The sequence below is a fragment of the Micromesistius poutassou genome (assembly GCF_964030765.1).
Source record: "Micromesistius poutassou genome assembly, chromosome: 17".
NCBI lineage: Eukaryota > Metazoa > Chordata > Actinopteri > Gadiformes > Gadidae > Micromesistius > Micromesistius poutassou.
In genome coordinates, this window is record NC_140287.1 from 2,916,742 (window position 1) to 2,934,680 (window position 17,939).

Here is a 17,939-nt window from a genome sequence, read left to right on the forward strand (position 1 = left end):
AAACTTGAACAAGGAAATGTGGGAATTATGTTAAACTGAAGCAAGGAATTGTGTGAATAAGTGTGTGAAATGTACGATGAAAATTGTCTAGCAATTTCGCCAAGCAAATATCAAGAAATAGATTGCAGTTCGTCTTTCGACTCGCTTGCAAAATCCGCGATGGGACTGAGGAACGAAGACAGCTCCGGCGATTTTTTATAGTTCAAAATCGCTGTCAATCAAACTGCAACTCAGTCTTTCGCAGACCCTCGAATCATCACGCAGAAGCCCAGCGTCCAGGCCAGCCCACTCCTGCATTCACCCCCAGAGACGCGTCCGTGGGAGGGACATAATCGCAGCAATATCTAATAACTGTCGACTTTCGACGCACTAAAAAAACCTGTTCTATGCAGCCCCATTGAAGTGGATGGACGCTGAGCTTCAACAGGCAAATGCAATGTGACACTACGGGAATGTATGAGAAGGAAATCGAGTCAGTCGACCTGCGATAAGCAGCTGATTCTGAACAAACTCGTCTTCGAGATGGACGTATTCTAACGCATTTTTAGTCAATGAAATGTTAACACAACAGTATATATTTGACCATTTAATTTTTTTAATTTTAGGGGAAGCTGAGCTTCCCTTGCAGAGAAATCGCCACTGATATATATATATATATATATATATATATATATATATATATATATATATATATATATATATATCCTCACGTTTCTATTAGTTTCTATGTGCGGATAAGTGTACATTTCCAAAAGCGACCCTAGGGGGCAGCATTGGATAAAATCTTTGCTGTCTGTCCCCGGTTTATTGGTTGTCTTGTAAAACAATTGAAAGGCGGTAGATCTGTAATTCCTGTCCTAACCCTATCATCTAATAAATGTTTTCGAAATGTATACATCAATGACAGTAGTACGTAGCATGTAACATGTAACTTTGATAGAATATGGATTCTATATGGATTCTTCCCACCCAGCGACCCCATCCGGTCCAATGACTGCGCCCTAATAAATGGATTGATTAGTAGTAATAAATAGGAAATAAAATGTAATTGAGTTTAATTTGAAATAGCCATTAAAGTGTCTTACCTGAGCCTCGTCGGACAGATTGGTATCACTGTCCAGTGCAGCCTGAGAGGTGTCAGGCAGTGTTGAAGGGGCAGCGGCAGGGTGTTGTCCTCCATCACATGACGTGGACAGCTCATCAGGTGATGCAGGGGCCTGAGGTGGAGAGGCCTGAGGACTCGTCATCAGCGATGAGGGCAGTTGACGGGAGGGGTCATCCTCGTGGAGCACAGGAACTGTGATGTCCTCCGTGTTCTCATCTTCAAATCCCTCATCTTGAATGTCATCATCATTGATCTCCTCCACCAGCCTGTCCTCCTCCTCTGGGTTCTGGAGCGCTGGAGTCAGTGTTTTGCCGGTCTGGCTATACAAGTACTCCATTCCCAGCAATTCACCTGCAAAAACAAAACAGAAAAAAGAGAGTATTTTTAATATTTTTAAGCAATATAGCACTCATGATCGTGGGGTTGGTGATGGATAATCCACCGATGTTGATACCTCTGGCCTCGTGGATTTAATATCTATTACATTAAAGGTTCATTTGATTAATGAATAGTCTTATTTAAGAACAAATTAATTACGTTTCTCTCTCTCATGTTGAATGAGGAATCATTTCTTGCCTGTGTACGCTCCAGGGCTCATCCCAGCATGTCCCTAGCACCTTTGGGCTGAGCTGGTCCACTGCCTCTCTCAGAGTGCTGCTGTAAGAGTGGACGGAAGGTGATCCTTTCACGGCGTCCTCCATCCGGTCACCATTCCAGCGCATCAGCCCTTCCAGAAGATACGCCTGGAAATGCGCATCACTGGCACTGGTTCTTGAAGGTTATATAAACAAAGAAGCATTTGAAATGCTATGAATAATCTGTAACATAGAATAGGGTAGAAAAGGACTGTAATACTACTGTAAAACAGAAACTAGTAACCCATATGTATGCCATACCTGGAATAAATCTGTTTAAGTGGAGGTGGAAGGACTCCAGGGAGGTAGAGCCACGGGCACACCTGTAGCAGCACAGCTCCACACCGCCTTTGTTCAGGGTGCCTGTCTTCATGTAGAGCTGGAAGTCCTCTGGGTCTTGGATACAGGCCACGTGTTTCTCCTGCTCCTGCCATATGTGCTGGATTCGTTGGTGGTCCAGCAGAGGAACGCCTAGAGTGTCCTTCCCACTTGAACTGTCAAACAGACTGATCAATGACCCCTCAATGATCAGTCTGATGGTCTCCTCCACCCCTCTGGTCCTCCTTCTGCAGTGCCGTGCCAACTCCCTCAGGGTAATGCGAGTGGTCACCGCCTCCGTCGAGATGTGGCCAATCCTCCGTGCTGTCAGCTCACCCTCCTTGGCACGGCGAAGAGCAGCGACATCCTCCGGATCCCGCTCAAATAAGCATGTGGACAGGCGTGACATGAAAAGGCCATAGAGGGGGTGAGCTTCTGTTGTGACACCTGCAGCAAACCGGCGCATGAAATGCCATATGTCAAGGCGCACTTGAAGCCCGTCCCACTCAGCAAACACGGTCTTCACCTGACAAGGGCCATGCTGACTGCAGCAGTCTCTGTCCACGTACATCATTTTTGGTGGCGGCTCTCCTGCCTCCCTGTACCGCTTCATTAGGCCAGCTGCCATGGCGTCAAGTGCTTGTCCCTCGCCGGCTGTCATAACGGAGACAAGAACTTGACCGTGCTCGTTCCCCACATTTGTGCACCAAGCAGCTGTACCTGCAGCAGCACCAGCCAGTTTCTTGGTGACTTTTTTGGTGGAGTCCATCTTGAGCACAGAGCCAAAGATGGAAGTAATTTTGGCCTTCACCAAATGAAGTCTGCCAAGAACATCCCTGGCATACACGGCCAACAGCCACTTAGGCTTGGGAAGGTCAGGGAGCTCGGGAGGCTTAGCGAAGGCAGGGGGGTGCACGAGAGAAAGCCTTGTGAAAGGCTCACAAGCCGTCAAGTACTGCAGGACACGCTGCAGCCATGCCTCGCTGTGTTGCTCCTGCAGCTTCTTGTACAGCTGTGTCACGCTGTTGCCCATGGTCCTCTCCCTCATCATCCACAGCACCCGGATGTCACATGAGTATCTAAGGAAAGAAGAGTGTAATGTAGACAGCAACACAAGCAACACAAATAGAAGCACCTAATAATTGACATTCATTATTATGAATTACCTGTACGTCAGCAAAGCTGGAAACTGGCTGCGATGGCCCATGTCCAGCTGTCCTAAGATGTCCTTGGACCAACCAGGATACTTCTTAGAGCAGCCTTTGCATTCCAGGTATTCAGTGGCAAGGTCATACCACCCGTCGATGTCCAACACCTGGCGAATTGTCTTGTAGAGTCCTGCTGCTGTTAGCTTGTGCTTGCCACAGCCTGGACGAACGCAGACAAGAGGAAACTTGAACATCTTACGGGGCATCCACAAGAACAGCGGCCGGCCGAAGAAGTGGTCAGGTGAAGCGGGAGGCTGGGTGTGAATGAGTAGGGGCTGAGGAGGATACCACCAAAGTTTCAGCTGGGACACCAGCTCTCGCTTGCCGGTTTGTGGGTTGGCTTGAAATAAAGCCCGCCGAATCCAATCCTGCTGGAAACGTGGAAGCTGATCCTTCCAGGGACTGGGAAGCTCAGCTGGAGGCTGATGAACATTAAGATCTGGTATGGCTGCTGCAGGGGGATCAGCACAGGCCTCTACATGCACAGTCGTTGCAAGAGCTAATAAAGGAGAAATCAAGCAAACAGGCAGCAAAACATTATTAGGTATATATCTTAAATGTAGACATTTTCAATTAAATATCACTAAACATTCTCACAATATTTGCATTTGCGTCACATGCCACACCTGTATTTAGCTGTGCTTCACATTGGGATACAGCAGATATCAGCTCCTCATCATCATCATCATCCTCAAAAGCAACGAAATGCTGCCGTTTGGCCGAACCCTCGGTCCCGGGGTTTGCAGGCGGCTTCGGAGCTGGTGACATCAGCTTTCTTGCTAGCTGTGAGGGAGATAAATGTTTGCCACGCGCCAGCAGCGCTTTGACAGTGGATTGCTTCCATGCACCAGTTCCAGAAGCTGCAGGTGGCGGAGCAGAAGATGTGGAGGCTTCAGGTGGAGGTGCAGATGATGTGGAAGCGCTGGAGACTGCAGGTGGCGGAGCAGAGGTGCTGGAGGCAGACGCACGTCTTTTCAAGACATAAGCCTTGAAAATGGCCATGTTGGTGTTGGGCCGGGCATCTGCTCGAACCAGGTAGTTAATGAGTTTCTGGGCCTTCAAGGTTTTGTCCTCATAAACCTCCTTCATGGATTGGCCCTGAAACTCACCAAACTCCACCATCAACCAGCCCTGGTCTCCAGTTTCACGCGCTTCAGCCTGCATCCTCATCTTCCTCTGGAACTTTTCCAGTTCCTCATTCACCTCTCTGATCTGAGACGCATACTGCAGGAGCAGCTGTTTGTTCTCAGACAGAGGGTTTGCCTGTGCACTTTCCTTGGAAATACTACATGCAATAAATACAGAGCGTAGCCAAGGTTGTTCTCCATCAACCACCTGAATCTCTGGCCCTGGTACATGCTGTACTGAAGCTGGCAGTGCGCCAGTGTCAAAAAATTATCATTGGGGTCCCCACCATTGTTGGCGATGAAATTGCGGGCCTCTGTCATCACATCCTCTTTGGGTTTAGCCCTTCCAGGCACATTGGATTGCAGGTGGACGGGATTGTTGTATTGGATTGTGGGCGGACAGGATTGTTCACACGCAATCCCCCCCCCCCCGTCAACATCTCCACCTGCGGTGGAATCGCCTTTATCATTATCAAAACGACGCTACGCAGTGCATAGCCTACCGAACACCATCTCCTGATACTCAAATGAGTAACTCAATAACATTTTTATGTGCTTATAATGGTAGCCTACTCGTAAAGGTTTGTTTATGTTTATTTTTCAAGAAGCATTTTATTTTTCAAAATCTGATCTTCAACTCTTTTGGCATGATGATTAAGTCCTTAATGTTGCATATCAAGAACGTGTGCGTTTGTGTGTAAAACAAAGTCTTTCATCTGTTTATTGGAGGAAAATTAAACAGAAGCAGCGAACATTATTGTACAAATCAAAATGTATTGCTTTTTCTTATCCCTATGGTTCAAGTTCTGCAGTTGTCTCTATTTTTGAATGAATCATCAGTTTTAATACATTAATAGTAATTGTAATAGTGATACTGTTTTAATTTTCAACATGATCCAGTATCACGTTTTTGGGGTCCTTTATGCATTGAAAACTATGTTAAATTGGCTTAATTAAATCAAACAAATTTAAATCAATTAGTAATAAAAAAACGACAGGCTCAACAGCATTTTCTTTTCACTTCATGGAAATATCCAAATGCTATCCATACTTATTCAGACAGAATGAAGTTCAGATGGACATACAGTACACTGCTCGGACTGGTACCCAAATAACCACCAAAAGTCCCATCCGCTCGCCCAGTCTTTCCCTTCCTCCTCATCACCCGGCCACCGCCTCAGCTCTGGGGTACGCTGGTGGTGTAGAGATAGGAGACGGTGCCCGCCTGGATCTGGAAGGTCTGTCCCTGGATGTGGTGGCTGCTCAGCTGCTGGCTGGTCTGGCTGATGGAGATGGGCTGGTTGCTCTGGCTGTTGACGTGGATGGCCTGGGCGTGCAGCGGCCTGGCAGGCGGCTGCAACACCTGCAGCTGTGGGAGGGGCCGGTGCGGTGCCGTTGGCGGGATGTGGAGGGGCTGGGGGGGTCCGTGTTGGGACTGCAGGTGCTCCATGGCCTCCTTGCTCAGGGTGATAACATGCATTTGCTCGGGCTGCCCACCTCGGCCGGCCTGGATCTGACCGTCCAGCACGCCGATGGTCTGGATGTGCTGCGTAGGGTCCACCACGCCTCCCGGGCCGGCCAGGCTCTGGATGTGGCCAGACGACGGCTGCTGCTGCTCACCGGTCGGGGTGGTGATGATGCTGATCTCCTGGGCCTGACCGCCCACAAAGTTGAGGTTGTCCACCTCGGCCGTCACCACCAGCTGGATCTCCTGCTCCCGGCCACCGGACGGCAGCTGGTACTGCTGCAGCTGCAGGAGGTTCCGCACCTCCTCCGGTGGCCCCTCCCTCGCCGCGGTCACCTGATCCCCGGCCGCCGGCGCCTCGGAGGACGGCAACGGGTCGCCGGCCGTGGCGGCGCCTGCCACCCTCTCCTTGGTGTGCGTTTTAACGTGGGTCTTCAGGTTGTCGGGGCGACTGAAGGAGGCCGAGCAGAAGGAGCAGGTGAAGGGCTGCCTCCCGGAGTGGGAGGCCACGTGACGCCTCCTGGCACTGGAGTCGGAGAACGTCTTCTTACAGAGCGGGCAGTCGTATGGCTTCTCGCCCCTGGGGAATACAGGCTCCGGCGGTTAGCGTCGCCTGGAGGAACTAGACTATATGCTCAAGTAGGGATGCACCGATTTATCGGCTTCACATCGACATCGAGCTATGTTTGCCTTGTGGACGGCCACCAGCTGATCGGCGAATTAGATGAAATTCACACACTGCTGTGTGGCCGATGTTTATCGGTTGAATCACATCCATTTTGAAAGTTGCTTTCAACAAAAAAAATCTTTGCCATGGGACAGGTTACATGACAAAGAGTGAAATGTTTATCGTTTAATTTGTGCTCATTGAAAGATAGTTTGATGGAGCACTAACACGAACACTAACAAAAGGAAAATAAAAAAACATTGGTATCGCCAAACTGTTTTGTTTAACATCGGTATCATTATTGGCCAAGAATTTCACAATCGGTGCCTTCCATGTTTAATGGTTAAAACACAGAAAGTAGACATTACCAAGCAAAGATTCAAGTTATTGTTTATTTACCACGTTAATTATTATATTATTGACAAATGGCAACCTGATGCTTACCGATGAATCCTGATGTGGGTCTGCAATGTGCTCTTGGCTGTGAAACACTTTCCACAGATCTCGCAGGTGAACGGCTTCTCTCCTGGAAGGAAAAGTTATGTGTTCACAAGCTCACTGTAGATGGATGATGTCAGAGCCATTTGTATTTTATATATTTTTTAATATAAATATATATATATATATGTTTTCGCCTGCTGGCAACGATAATAGAGCAGGCAGGATACACGTCTATACAGGGATTTCAATGTAACATGCAATGTAACAATCTTTAGTTTCATTGTGTTTTTAGTTAGACTATATTTCAGGGCAGGCTACTTTGTAATTTGCTGATCAAACGACAGCTCTATAGAAAGGTATGTTACCCGTCTCCTGGGAAGGTATACACACGCAATAATTAATAGCATATAAAACGGTATAAATAAGATGTCTAGACTACAAAACAAATCCTCTATGGCAATATTTTGTAATCTTTAGTCTATACCAGGGGTCGGCAACCCTAGGCACGCGTGCCACCACTTGCACCTGGACGCATAATCATTGGCACACTTGCAAAAAAAAATTAAAATAAAATAAATTTCACCGCTACAATGCGGCAGCGTAATCATTACTACCGATTTGTTTTGCACTTTATTCAGTTTTGGGCATTTCCTCCCAGTGCAAATATGTTTAAATGAGTTACTGAAAGCAGTGTTCTGAATTGGGATCAATTAATCGTTTTTAAACCTATGTTGTGAGTAATGGAGAAGAAAATATTTAAAAGATTATTGCAAGTGGCCTGTATGCATGGCCTTCACATGTTTTTTGCAAAGCTGTACATGTCTTAAAGATACTGATGTGGATGTTTCCATCATTCTCATATAATGTCTGTTTTTACATTTCTCAGTGCAAATATGTTTTTGAGTTTCTGAAAGCAATATTTTAAGATGGGATATATGTAATTATAATTTGTAAGCCCATGTTGCAAATATAACAACAACAAAAAAACTTAGAAATGTTGATGCATGATTGTGGACTATATGGAAATAATACAATTCCAGGTCTTCTGGAAATGTTTTTGGTCGCTGTGTCATAATTCAGCTTAATATTTAATATATTGTTCCTTAAGGCACACTCATTAACGAGAAAATGTCAAACTGGCACTGCATGTTGAAAAGGTTGCTGACCCCTGGTCTATACGGTTTGCTTGGCGAGTACTCGGTTCCTCTAGTACACGTTTGCACTCCTAATCGGGACCACACCAGTAGTAACCAGGGTTCACCTCTGTGTATACCGCCCACACCAGGTGGGACCAGGTGACCTCTGTATCCTGACCACACCAGGTGGGACCAGGTGGGACCAGGTGACCTCTGTATCCTGACCACACCAGGTGGGACCAGGTGACCTGTGTGTATCCTGACCACACCAGGTGGGACCAGGTGGGACCAGGTGACCTGTGTGTATCCTGACCACACCAGGTGGGACCAGGTGGGACCATGTGACCTCTGTGTATCCTGACCACACCAGGTGGGACCAGGTGGGACCAGGTGACCTGTGTCTTCCTTACCTGTGTGTGTTCTCAGGTGTTTCTTCAGCTGCGCCGTGTCCATGAACCTGTGATGACACAGGTCACACTCTGGCAAGGACTTACCTGGAATACAATTATGAAACAATATATATTGTATACTTATTATCCATATACACAATCAAAGTTGAACAACAGGTGGAAATATAACTCCTAACAGTCAGGGGGTTTACCTCATACCAGTATAAAGTACTGGTGAAAAAAAGCTCTAGTGGACTAGTACTAGTGGAACACCCATTACCAGTATGAAGAACTGGTGGAACACCTTTTACCAGTAAAAGTACTGGTGGAAGAGCTCCTACCAGTACAATTACTGGTTGCAATAGCTCACCAGTATGCACTCTGTAATGGCTCTTCAGTTGTCTCCGTTGGGTAAAGTTCTTCCCACATTTGTCACAGCTGAACGACTTCTGTTCTGAGGACGCAAAGCAAGGCAGCCACCAACGGACATTGAGACAGCGCAATCTCTGGTCAGACAGGTTCCACAGCTTTTATGAATGCATATCATACGGAGTTACACAACACAATGCTCCCAACGCCATACCTTCGTGGAGGTTCATGTGCTCCTGGAGGGAGTGTTTGGTGGACAGGGCCTTGGAGCACACGGTGCAGACGAAGGGCTTCTGTCCCGTGTGCATCCGCTGGTGGACCAGCAGGGAGTGCTTCTGGGTGAAGGCCTTCCCGCACACGGTGCACCCGAACGGCTTCTCTCCTGGAGCATGGAGGTGAGGGGATATGACTGGATAGTTGTGACACATATATTGTTCCATCTTCTTTGGGGTCGTCATAATACACACATGTTCGACAAGTGTGTTTTTGTTTTTGTGTGTGGGAGTGAGTTTGACAGACAGAGAGACAGAGAGGGAGGTGGGCCTGCATATTAACTAATCTTACCCGTATGCGTCCTGAGGTGAATCTTTAAAAACATGTGGTTCTTAAACACCTTCCCACAGTCTTCACATCGCGCCTCAGTCTCGGGGTATTTCTTCTTCCTCCCTGGTCTCCCTGGCTCTCGGGGCCCTGGAGGGACGCTGCCCACCCTGTAGCCCACGTATTTAATCGGTGGTCTCACTTTGCGCTTACTGTGCCGACTGCGCTCGGCTTGAGGTTGGTAATCTGCGTCGTCGGAATCCTTACGTCGCGACTCCAGCGGGTTATCGTCCTCTCTGGAGCCGGCCGGGTCGTCTGTGACCCCCTGTCCTTCATCTGCTATGTGACGCGTTACTGTCCTCTCCTTTTTGGATTCCCGCTGCTGCGAGGCATGTCGTGGTACCGCTGTGGCGGGGACGGAAACGACTCTCCGCGGACGCCCTCGTTTGCGTTTCGGCCGATTCAACGCCTCTGGATCGTCCGCACCGATCTCTCCATCCTCGGACCCTGCCTGTGCTCTGCTGAGGCCAGAGAGGGCCTGTACCAGTCCGGTGACCCCCAGCAGACGGGCCGCCGCCAGGAGCTGCTCAGCAGAGCTCTGCTCAACAGACACCTGAGCGCTGTAGATGAACTCTAACACCGTGGAGAAAGCCTTGGCCACCATGCCCTCCAGCGTGTAGGTGGACTGCCCTGTTGGTTCCTGTGTGTTGAACATGGAAGAGAAGTAGTCGCTGCTTGCGGCCAGGATGACCTTGTGTGCTTTAAAGTGCACATCTTCCACTATCAGTGTGATGTCGCACAGCAGCCCTCTTACTCTCAGGTCATCACATTTGCTGAGGATGCTGCCCTTGTGGGACTCAGAGCAGAGGGCCACATGGGGGAGTGTTGCGTCTGGCGTCGCTCCATTCATCTCTAGTCACCGACACTCTGGGTGGAAAAGAAGAGGAAAAGCAAACAAACGCAAGGATTGAAAACCTAACGTCATTCATAATACCAAGCATTTGACGTGGACTACATTGCAGTGTAACGGATGTGTGCGTGCATAAATGTCAGCGAACTGGTCACACTGGTCAAGTTTCAATAATTGAACGCTGGCTCATTTAATGGCTGTGTAACGTTAAGGTTATGGCCTTAGAGCAGATGCTAGCGTGCTAAATTGTTACAAACAATACACCCGTTAGCTGGCGTCACTGACACGTAATACGCCACGTATGACTTATAAATATCATAATGCAGCCATAGGTTTTCATATCAATCCTAATGGTACACTAAGCTTGAGCAGCGTAACCCCGGTGGTATTTATAATACTGTGCTTTTAGGACCTTACCTTGTGTTGCCGTGCAAGGCGGATATTTATATATGTTCTCGCGATAACTGCGCAGCATGTTCTCGCGACAACTGCGCGACTCTTTCAGGACCATATCGCTTCTTATTGGCTCAGGTCGGCTGAAACGCGAAGCTGAAGTTAACTTAACAGATCCATTCAGTCTAGTGAGATTGGCTCGTAACTGTCGTTGCTGTTGATACAAACACTATCAGTAGGACTACAGTGGACAATATTTTTGCAGTCTGTAAAAGGTATGCCCATGAACAGAAAAGTACAGATTGTTATTGTATTGTTATGACATGACATGTAAATAAATGCAGACTAGATTTCTATCGTTTGTCCCAGGTGTGGTCCTCCAGGATGAAAAGGGTCAAGGTGGTCGTTGTTGGTGCAGGTGTGATTGGCTTTTCTACAGCCGTATGCATCGCAGAGTCCCTTCCCTTGTGTGACGTCACTCTGGTGGCTGACCAGTTCAGCCCGGACACAACCAGCGATGGCGCTGCGGGGGTTATGCTTGTGTCACAATATCCAGGTATGTCCTATGGGAACGTCACAGAAACACAGAAAATCTTCTATAGCTCTGTGGAGTTGCATAATTTGATAATTCTAATATATTATCCAATTTCACATTGCAGATTAATACATTTGATATACTTGCATCGAATCATGCACACATGTATGTTAATAGTCATGCTATTGGATTTTAGTGTTGTTGTTTTTTTTACAAAATAATGTATTCAGATATCGACTTGGAAAGACAGAAACGGTGGTTCAAAGACTCCTTCGATCACCTGCTGGCGATTGCTCAGTTGGACCAGGCATCAGAGGCTGGGGTCCTGCTGACCTCAGGGTAGGCCGATGCTCTAACTGTTGATCAACCAACAGGTGGCATGTTGCCAGAGAATAATAACCTTAATGCTAGTACAACTCAAAGGTTAAATCTGCCCTCCATTCTACCGACTGTGTCACTGTAGCCGTCATGTATCATCAAACGTCACGGTAGCTTCTCCTCAACATATCCAATTGTTTCAAACGTTCAGAAAGAAATAGATGCTTTGGGTTGTGGGTGAGACACCCATAATTCCCAAACTGATGGCTGACTGCAGTGAAAGAAAAAGTTGCAGCACACATGTTTTAATGAAATGCTTATTAATGGTCCCATGACATGCCATCAGGTGTGGTGTGATTAGCCGTTACAAGCCGTTTTGAAAATCTGTCTGTTATGACATCACAGGTGGACGTGTGCACATAGATGTGTGCTGGGTAGATCAGTCTACCAGCCTACCCAGTGGACTGTAGCAAACGTTGCTCATCTATCCGTCACACGTCTAGGTGTGCTGTGATGTCGTAACAGACAAATTTTCAAAACGGCTTGTAACGGCTAATCACACCACACCTCTGTTCAATATGACTATATAACTTTAACCAATGTTCAATACGGCATTTCAGAATGTTAGTAAACAATAGCCGTAACGACACTTCCGGGTGGCAGAACGCGAGCGGCTACCACTGACCAGAAGCCATCCAGCCGGCTGTAAACATAGTCACATAGTCCAAAACATTGTTGTTGATCTGAAGTTGAAACGATGACGAAAACTATATTAACATAATATAATATAATATATATTCATACACATTCATACACATATATATATATGTATATATATATATATACATATATTAATGAGATGTCTTGTAGCACCCCGCAAGAAGAAAATCATTAATTCAAGCCATTTACTCTGTTTTCTCGATCGTGGAAGGGTTTGTTTACTAGTGATGTCATCTGACAACGCATCGGCTTTTGCCACCCGGAAGAATAGTGTGACGTCATGGTGAATTGTCATATATGATTTGTTCTTTAGTTGCCAGATCTTCCGAGAGGTTCCTGCCCAAACGGTGCCCTTCTGGTCGGAGCTGGTGCTTGGCTTTCGGTTCCTCACTGAGAGCGAGCTGAAGAGGTTTCCGGAGCACTGCTTCGGCCAGGCCTTCACCACCATCAAGTGTGAATGTTCGGCCTACCTGCCCTGGCTGGAGAAGCGGTACGCTGCTGTTGTTATCGTTGGACGTTAACTTCAGTTAGTTAGAGAGAAAGGTTTAACGAGTCACTCATTAACCGCCACAGAGAGACTCGTGAACAACAATAAAAAACAACGAAAAAACCAAACAAATAATTAGTTGTTAATGACACTTAAATGTTTTTATCGCTGAAAAATCTTTAAATCTATATTTGATGATCACTGTGTCTCCCAGCACGGTACAGTTACGTGCACTTATCTCCTCATTTCTGTTCTTTTTTCAGGTTCAGGAAGGCCGGGGGTAAGGTGCAGCAGAGGACCGTGAAGCACCTCGAGGAACTGGGCGGCACCCACGACCTCATCGTCAACTGCTCCGGGCTGGGCGCCCGGTCTCTGGTGGGCGACCGGCAGGTCCACCCGGTCCGGGGCCAGGTGCTGAAGGTCCGGGCGCCCTGGATCAACCACTTCATTCGGGACGGGGACGGCTTGACCTACATCTACCCCGGGGTGCACAGCGTCACGGTGGGGGGCACCCGCCAGGAGGGGGACGGCAGGCTGGAGGTGGACCCCGCCGACTCGGAGGGCATCCTGCGGCGCTGTGGCCTCCTGGAGCCCTCGCTCGCCAGGGGCAAAGTGCTGGCGGAGTGGGTGGGTCTGAGGCCCGGCCGGAGGAACCCCCGCGTGGAGAGGGAGGTGTTGGTGACGCAGGGCGGCGGGCGCCAGGTGCACGCGGTCCACAACTACGGCCACGGCGGCGCGGGGGTGACCCTGGCCTGGGGCACCGCGCTGGACGCGCTGGGGCTGGTCAAGCAGATTGTCCACGAGATGGGGCCTCCGCAGGCCCGGCTGTGAGCCCCCCCCCGTGGTCCGTCGCGTCAGTGGAGACACTGCCATATGTGACCTGTTTGTCCAGAGAACAGCGCCTTGCTCCCGTATGTGCCTGCTTTAGGGGCCAGGATAGTGACCTGAGAGGTGATTTAGCCAGGCGAAAGGTCCTGAGTTAGATTCCCGATGTACACAGACTAAGCTGTAGGCGTCCTTGAGGAAGATGTGTAAACCCCGACCTGGGGCCTCATGTACTAAGACTTGCGTGGATTTCTGGCAAAAACTTTGCGGACGGCAAAATCTGGAAAGCTGCTGCGCACAAAAGAATCCGGATGTATCAATCCTTGCGTAAGCACGATTTCACGCAGATTCTCTTTGAACATCCCAATTAACGTGACATTGAGCGCACGTGCACGAGCCCGACTCTCCGCCCAGTCTCCTCCCTCATTGAATATGCTAATTAGTATAAATTGTTAGGAGAAATACATAGTTCCAAGAGGACAGCTCTTGGGAATCCGAATCGGCTGATAAGCTGATAAGCTGATGGATTGATTTTAAGTAACAATGGCTTGCGCTTACTCCACTCAACATCACATAGGCCTAATAATATTGCAGTCAAGAAACAAATGCGTGAAGAGAGATCAATTAGCCCAGATGTCATGCGTGGTCCGGAAATATGTATGCCTAACGTTTAATAAACAAGCCATCACTGACAATAATATTGCTGGGGCTTCCTTTTAATTCCAATATTGACAATGTAGTTTTATGGGTCTGTTTATGTTTAGCCTAACAACAGTGTCACATTATGCGTCCCGACAACAATAACGCATGATTGAAGTGCATTTAAGATCACGCATCCCGACGTTCAAATCCACTTTGAACTTGCCTGATATTGCAATATTACTTCATGACTCGAGGTCGAGTAGGCCTAATGTTGTTGCGCTGATTTGCCTCTATGTGCCGCCAACTGACAAAATGCAGCAGAAATGTGCTTAAGCCAGGCATTTAGTTTGCGTGGAGAATCGCACTTTCTCATGTCAAGTCAGTCTTTGTACATCCAAACGTTTGCGTGAGAAATAGCTTACGCAGCTTTTTTGTGCGTAAGCAAGCTTTGTACATGAGGCCCCTGGTCCTTGAAGACCTGAATCTACAATTCTCTAACATGGTTGATTTAGTTAAAGAGGTGTATGAAAGGGATTTCATGCACTATGTATTTGGGCAATTGTATTAGTACTTAAGGAAACACACAGATTAATATATTAATGTTTAAAAAAAAAGAAATGAAGAAGAAATGTATATATTTCTAATCATTTATTTAATTTATGCCTTTTTTGGCAGTTCTTTGTCAAACCCTGTAATCACAGCTCTTTTTTGAACAGTTTTAAATAAAGAAATGATGGCTATACAATTTGTGTCCTTCAGTGCCCTAAATTTGCTTCCTCTACCTTGCTGTTACAAACTATATTAACAATCAATAGCTTGAATGCATCTAATCCGTACGATTACCCATAACCTTCTCGACATCAGATTGCAATTACACTGCTCTCAGGGCAACCATGGATTCTTTGAACGTTTTTAAGATATTTTGGAACTGCAGCAACTTTTGTCCGAAAGGGATGCCAGTGACTCCTTACTGTCCATTGTCAGTATCACAACACATCCAAACTTTGCACAGCCAGTCCTTGCGGTGGTCTTCTCCTTGTGGTATCCACGGTAAAGGGTTAGAGTAGCCCTGGGTTCGACCCACCTATCGATACCAAGCCCGTTATCGATACCTGCCAAACAGAGGGAAAGTCCAACATGATGAGGCTGAACAATTGATAAGATTAGCGTTAGCATTTCACACAGAGAAGTTCACTCACTGCCAAGCGACACTTTTTACCGAGCTCCCGGATTCTCACTGTATCCATGGCAACGGTGACCTCGTCCACAGAGCGTTCCAGCTCAACAGACATCCTCTCGACCACAGAGCGAGGGACTCCATAGCGACCGTGCTGCATTAGGATACAGTTACAGTTCATTAGTCTCAGGGGGAAAATGGTTATTGGTTATTAATATAAACATGACAAACCACCGCAGATTTATGTCACCATTCATGTTTTTAATTGTGATCTTTGATTAACTATTACTACGATTCATCCAGCAGTGACCTTTATACAAAGCTACCAATAACTTATTTGTATACATTACGGTAGGGATACCTAAAGGTAGTCTGTGGACATTGGCAGCCATTCAAGAACCTTTGGCTTGGGAGAAGAACATTCTAATAATTAAGCTATTCTGCCACTATTTATTACAAAATGAATACATATAATGTCTTATAAGAAGTCATCTTTTAACAATACAGTGAAGTATCAATTTTCAAATGTGTGTATCACCCAACTGAAATACAAGCTATGGCTGAGCCCTAACCCTAGCAGAAGTGATCTTCCACGTCACACACTTGGTCGCCCGTTTCTTTCAGCAGCCAGTTAGCTAGTTACCGTATCTGAGAAGGGTTCAGTGGTCAGGTCGATGCCATGCGTCTGCAGCCTCTCTTCCACCAGGGACTCTAGGCTCCCCAGGTTCCCGGGTGATATCCCGGACCACTGCGGCTGGGGGACTCTAACCTGGTCCACATCCAGCCGGTCTCTGTTGTCCGTGGGGGCACCCGATGGGCGGGAGACATCGATGTCCCTTCCTGTGGATACGGCCTTTGGACCTCCTAGGTGTGGAGAGGCAGATCTTGACCCCGGATGAGATGAGAACACCTTGTGGTTTGGTGCGAGCTGTGCGCTAGCTGTTTGATCGATTGTGTTATTTTCAGAGGTGTTGGTGACCAATGCCTCCCTGGCGGCGACGGGGTTCTGGTCCAAGACAAACGTTACGCTAACTGACCCAGAGGAAGGAGCGTTTCCATGGAGATTCCATATTTGCTGCTTCCCTTCCACTACAACGGTGCTAGCCTCCGTTAGCTTCAGGTCCTCCAGGTGGCTACTAGGACCTGGTTGGTTCTGGAGGTCCTCCAGGGAGAGGCAGCGCCGGGGAAGGGCTAGTTCCACCCTAATGTCCCTTAGCTCCTCATAGCTCCAGCTCCTAGCTATGGCTCTGCAGAGGGGCCGAGGCCTGGTGAGACCATGCAGACCTGGAGCTCCATACTGGGGGCTCCCGGGGGTGGTCTTACGGGGGCAGGAGGGGTGGGCCAGCATCAGGGGGTGGATGGGGGTCTCTGGGGACAGGAGATGGCTGGACTCAAAGCCAGAGGAAGACCTGCTGATGGAGGAGGTCCGTCGGTCCCGTCCTGCAGGTGACAAGTGCAGTGTGATGTACATCATGCAGGTAATATGACCTGCTGTAAAATAAATTATAATTGGAAAAAATAATAATTTTGATTTATGATTTAAGGAAAAGGGAAGTTAAACCTATAAAGAGTAAATGGGCACGGTAAATAAATAAATGTATGGCATGAAAAGGTCAAAGTGATTGTTGAAATGTGAGGACGATTGATAGCCAGGAGAACTGGAAAAGAAAGAAAGGATAAAGGAAGAACAGAAGCAGGCCAGACCAGTCCATGCATTCAGCATTTTATTCTTTGTTCGATGGCAACAGAGGCAGATTTTAGCATCATTCAGGTCTCTTCCATCAGCTGTTAGTTGACCTCTGACCTAATAGAGCAATAATGTACATTTTGTTCACCCTATCAGAGCAGTCCTTTTGTTATATTTTTAAAGATGCACTTTGCACTCAGGTGCATTTACAATAATACAAAATCCTGTACTTCAACAAGCAGATTTAAACCACTTCGTAAATATATTTTCATGATGATGCAGTTACCCAGGCACATAATATATTTTGCAACATTATGGTGTTGAATTAGAAAAATATACGCACAAAACATCACATTTTTTAGGGAAATTTACAAAGTGTGAAAAATAGGCTACACTAACATCGTGCTAATGGCATTCAGACATTGACGAGAGCCTTTATTTACAGTTAGTACAACAACTTATCCATTTGCCTCAAAGCAAACCACCAAAACAAGAATGATCTCTATTTTAAAGTGTTCACGTAACAGGTTTACCTTCGATTACTGGTCTTTTAAAAAACTTTTTTTCTCACACTTTTGTTTCAACTGTCACAATTTTCTGCCAACACAAAAACCAGCAATTCTCCAAAATTCCCAAAACCAAAGATATTATCGTGAGTAGACCTAAAATCCCTTTCCAAAAGCTTAGCATAAAATCTAGTACGTTTAGGTAAGTCTCGAGAAGCGAGAACAGATGGATAACATTTTTTGTTACAAAAAACTTTTTTTAAGCAATTTTAAGCAACAGTTGAGAGTTGACTTTATGTTTCAAAGAAGTCTCAGAGACAGAATCAAGTACGACTGAAG

At 47.0% G+C, this 17,939-nt stretch overlaps 3 protein-coding genes across 4 annotated transcripts in view; 1 reads left to right on the forward strand and 2 right to left on the reverse strand.

Moving 5' to 3' along the window:
• Nucleotides 1-5,124: 5,124 nt before the first annotated feature.
• zbtb24 (zinc finger and BTB domain containing 24) lies at nucleotides 5,125-10,811 on the reverse strand. The gene is made up of 7 exons (XM_084481970.1): nucleotides 10,728-10,811; nucleotides 9,425-10,327; nucleotides 9,075-9,242; nucleotides 8,862-8,945; nucleotides 8,513-8,596; nucleotides 6,970-7,051; nucleotides 5,125-6,438 (listed from the first exon to the last, which is right to left on the reverse strand). Exons 2-7 carry the CDS (start codon nucleotides 10,308-10,310, stop codon nucleotides 5,571-5,573), a joined length of 2,172 nt encoding a protein of 723 aa, XP_084338096.1. The 5' UTR covers nucleotides 10,311-10,327; nucleotides 10,728-10,811; the 3' UTR covers nucleotides 5,125-5,570.
• Nucleotides 10,812-10,841: 30 nt separating this feature from the next.
• Nucleotides 10,842-13,594, forward strand: ddo (D-aspartate oxidase; the record flags this gene model as incomplete). 2 transcript variants are annotated; one of them, XM_084482332.1, is made up of 5 exons in its annotated part: nucleotides 10,842-10,978; nucleotides 11,073-11,259; nucleotides 11,469-11,577; nucleotides 12,590-12,766; nucleotides 13,027-13,594. In XM_084482332.1, the coding sequence occupies exons 2-5, from the start codon at nucleotides 11,088-11,090 to the stop codon at nucleotides 13,592-13,594; spliced, it is 1,026 nt and encodes a 341-aa protein (XP_084338458.1). In that variant the 5' UTR covers nucleotides 10,842-10,978; nucleotides 11,073-11,087. The 2 variants fall into 2 exon arrangements, with proteins under 2 accessions (XP_084338458.1, XP_084338459.1); XM_084482333.1 differs by having other exon boundaries at nucleotides 10,855-10,978; nucleotides 11,053-11,259.
• A 1,642-nt stretch (nucleotides 13,595-15,236) lies between these two features.
• The window catches only part of sash1b (SAM and SH3 domain containing 1b), a gene marked incomplete at its 5' end in the record, with an annotated part of 66,849 nt that continues 64,146 nt past the window's right edge, over nucleotides 15,237-17,939 (reverse strand). Inside the window, 3 exon segments of the mRNA XM_084482334.1 lie at nucleotides 15,237-15,342; nucleotides 15,430-15,561; nucleotides 16,051-16,847. Coding sequence (XP_084338460.1) covers nucleotides 15,289-15,342; nucleotides 15,430-15,561; nucleotides 16,051-16,847 — 983 coding nt within the window. The 3' untranslated portion in view covers nucleotides 15,237-15,288.

What these genes read in the sequence shown, in the direction of transcription:
- zbtb24 (XM_084481970.1), bottom strand. Translation starts at nt 10,310, where the DNA reads ATGAATGGAGCGACGCCAGACGCAACACTCCCCCATGTGGCCCTCTGC. An exon ending in GCACATGAACCTCCACGAAG is followed by an intron (nt 8,946 to 9,074) that starts GTATGGCGTTGG and finishes TTGCGTCCTCAG; the next exon opens with AACAGAAGTCGTTCAGCTGT. An exon ending in ACCCACATCAGGATTCATCG is followed by an intron (nt 6,439 to 6,969) that starts GTAAGCATCAGG and finishes TGTATTCCCCAG; the next exon opens with GGGCGAGAAGCCATACGACT.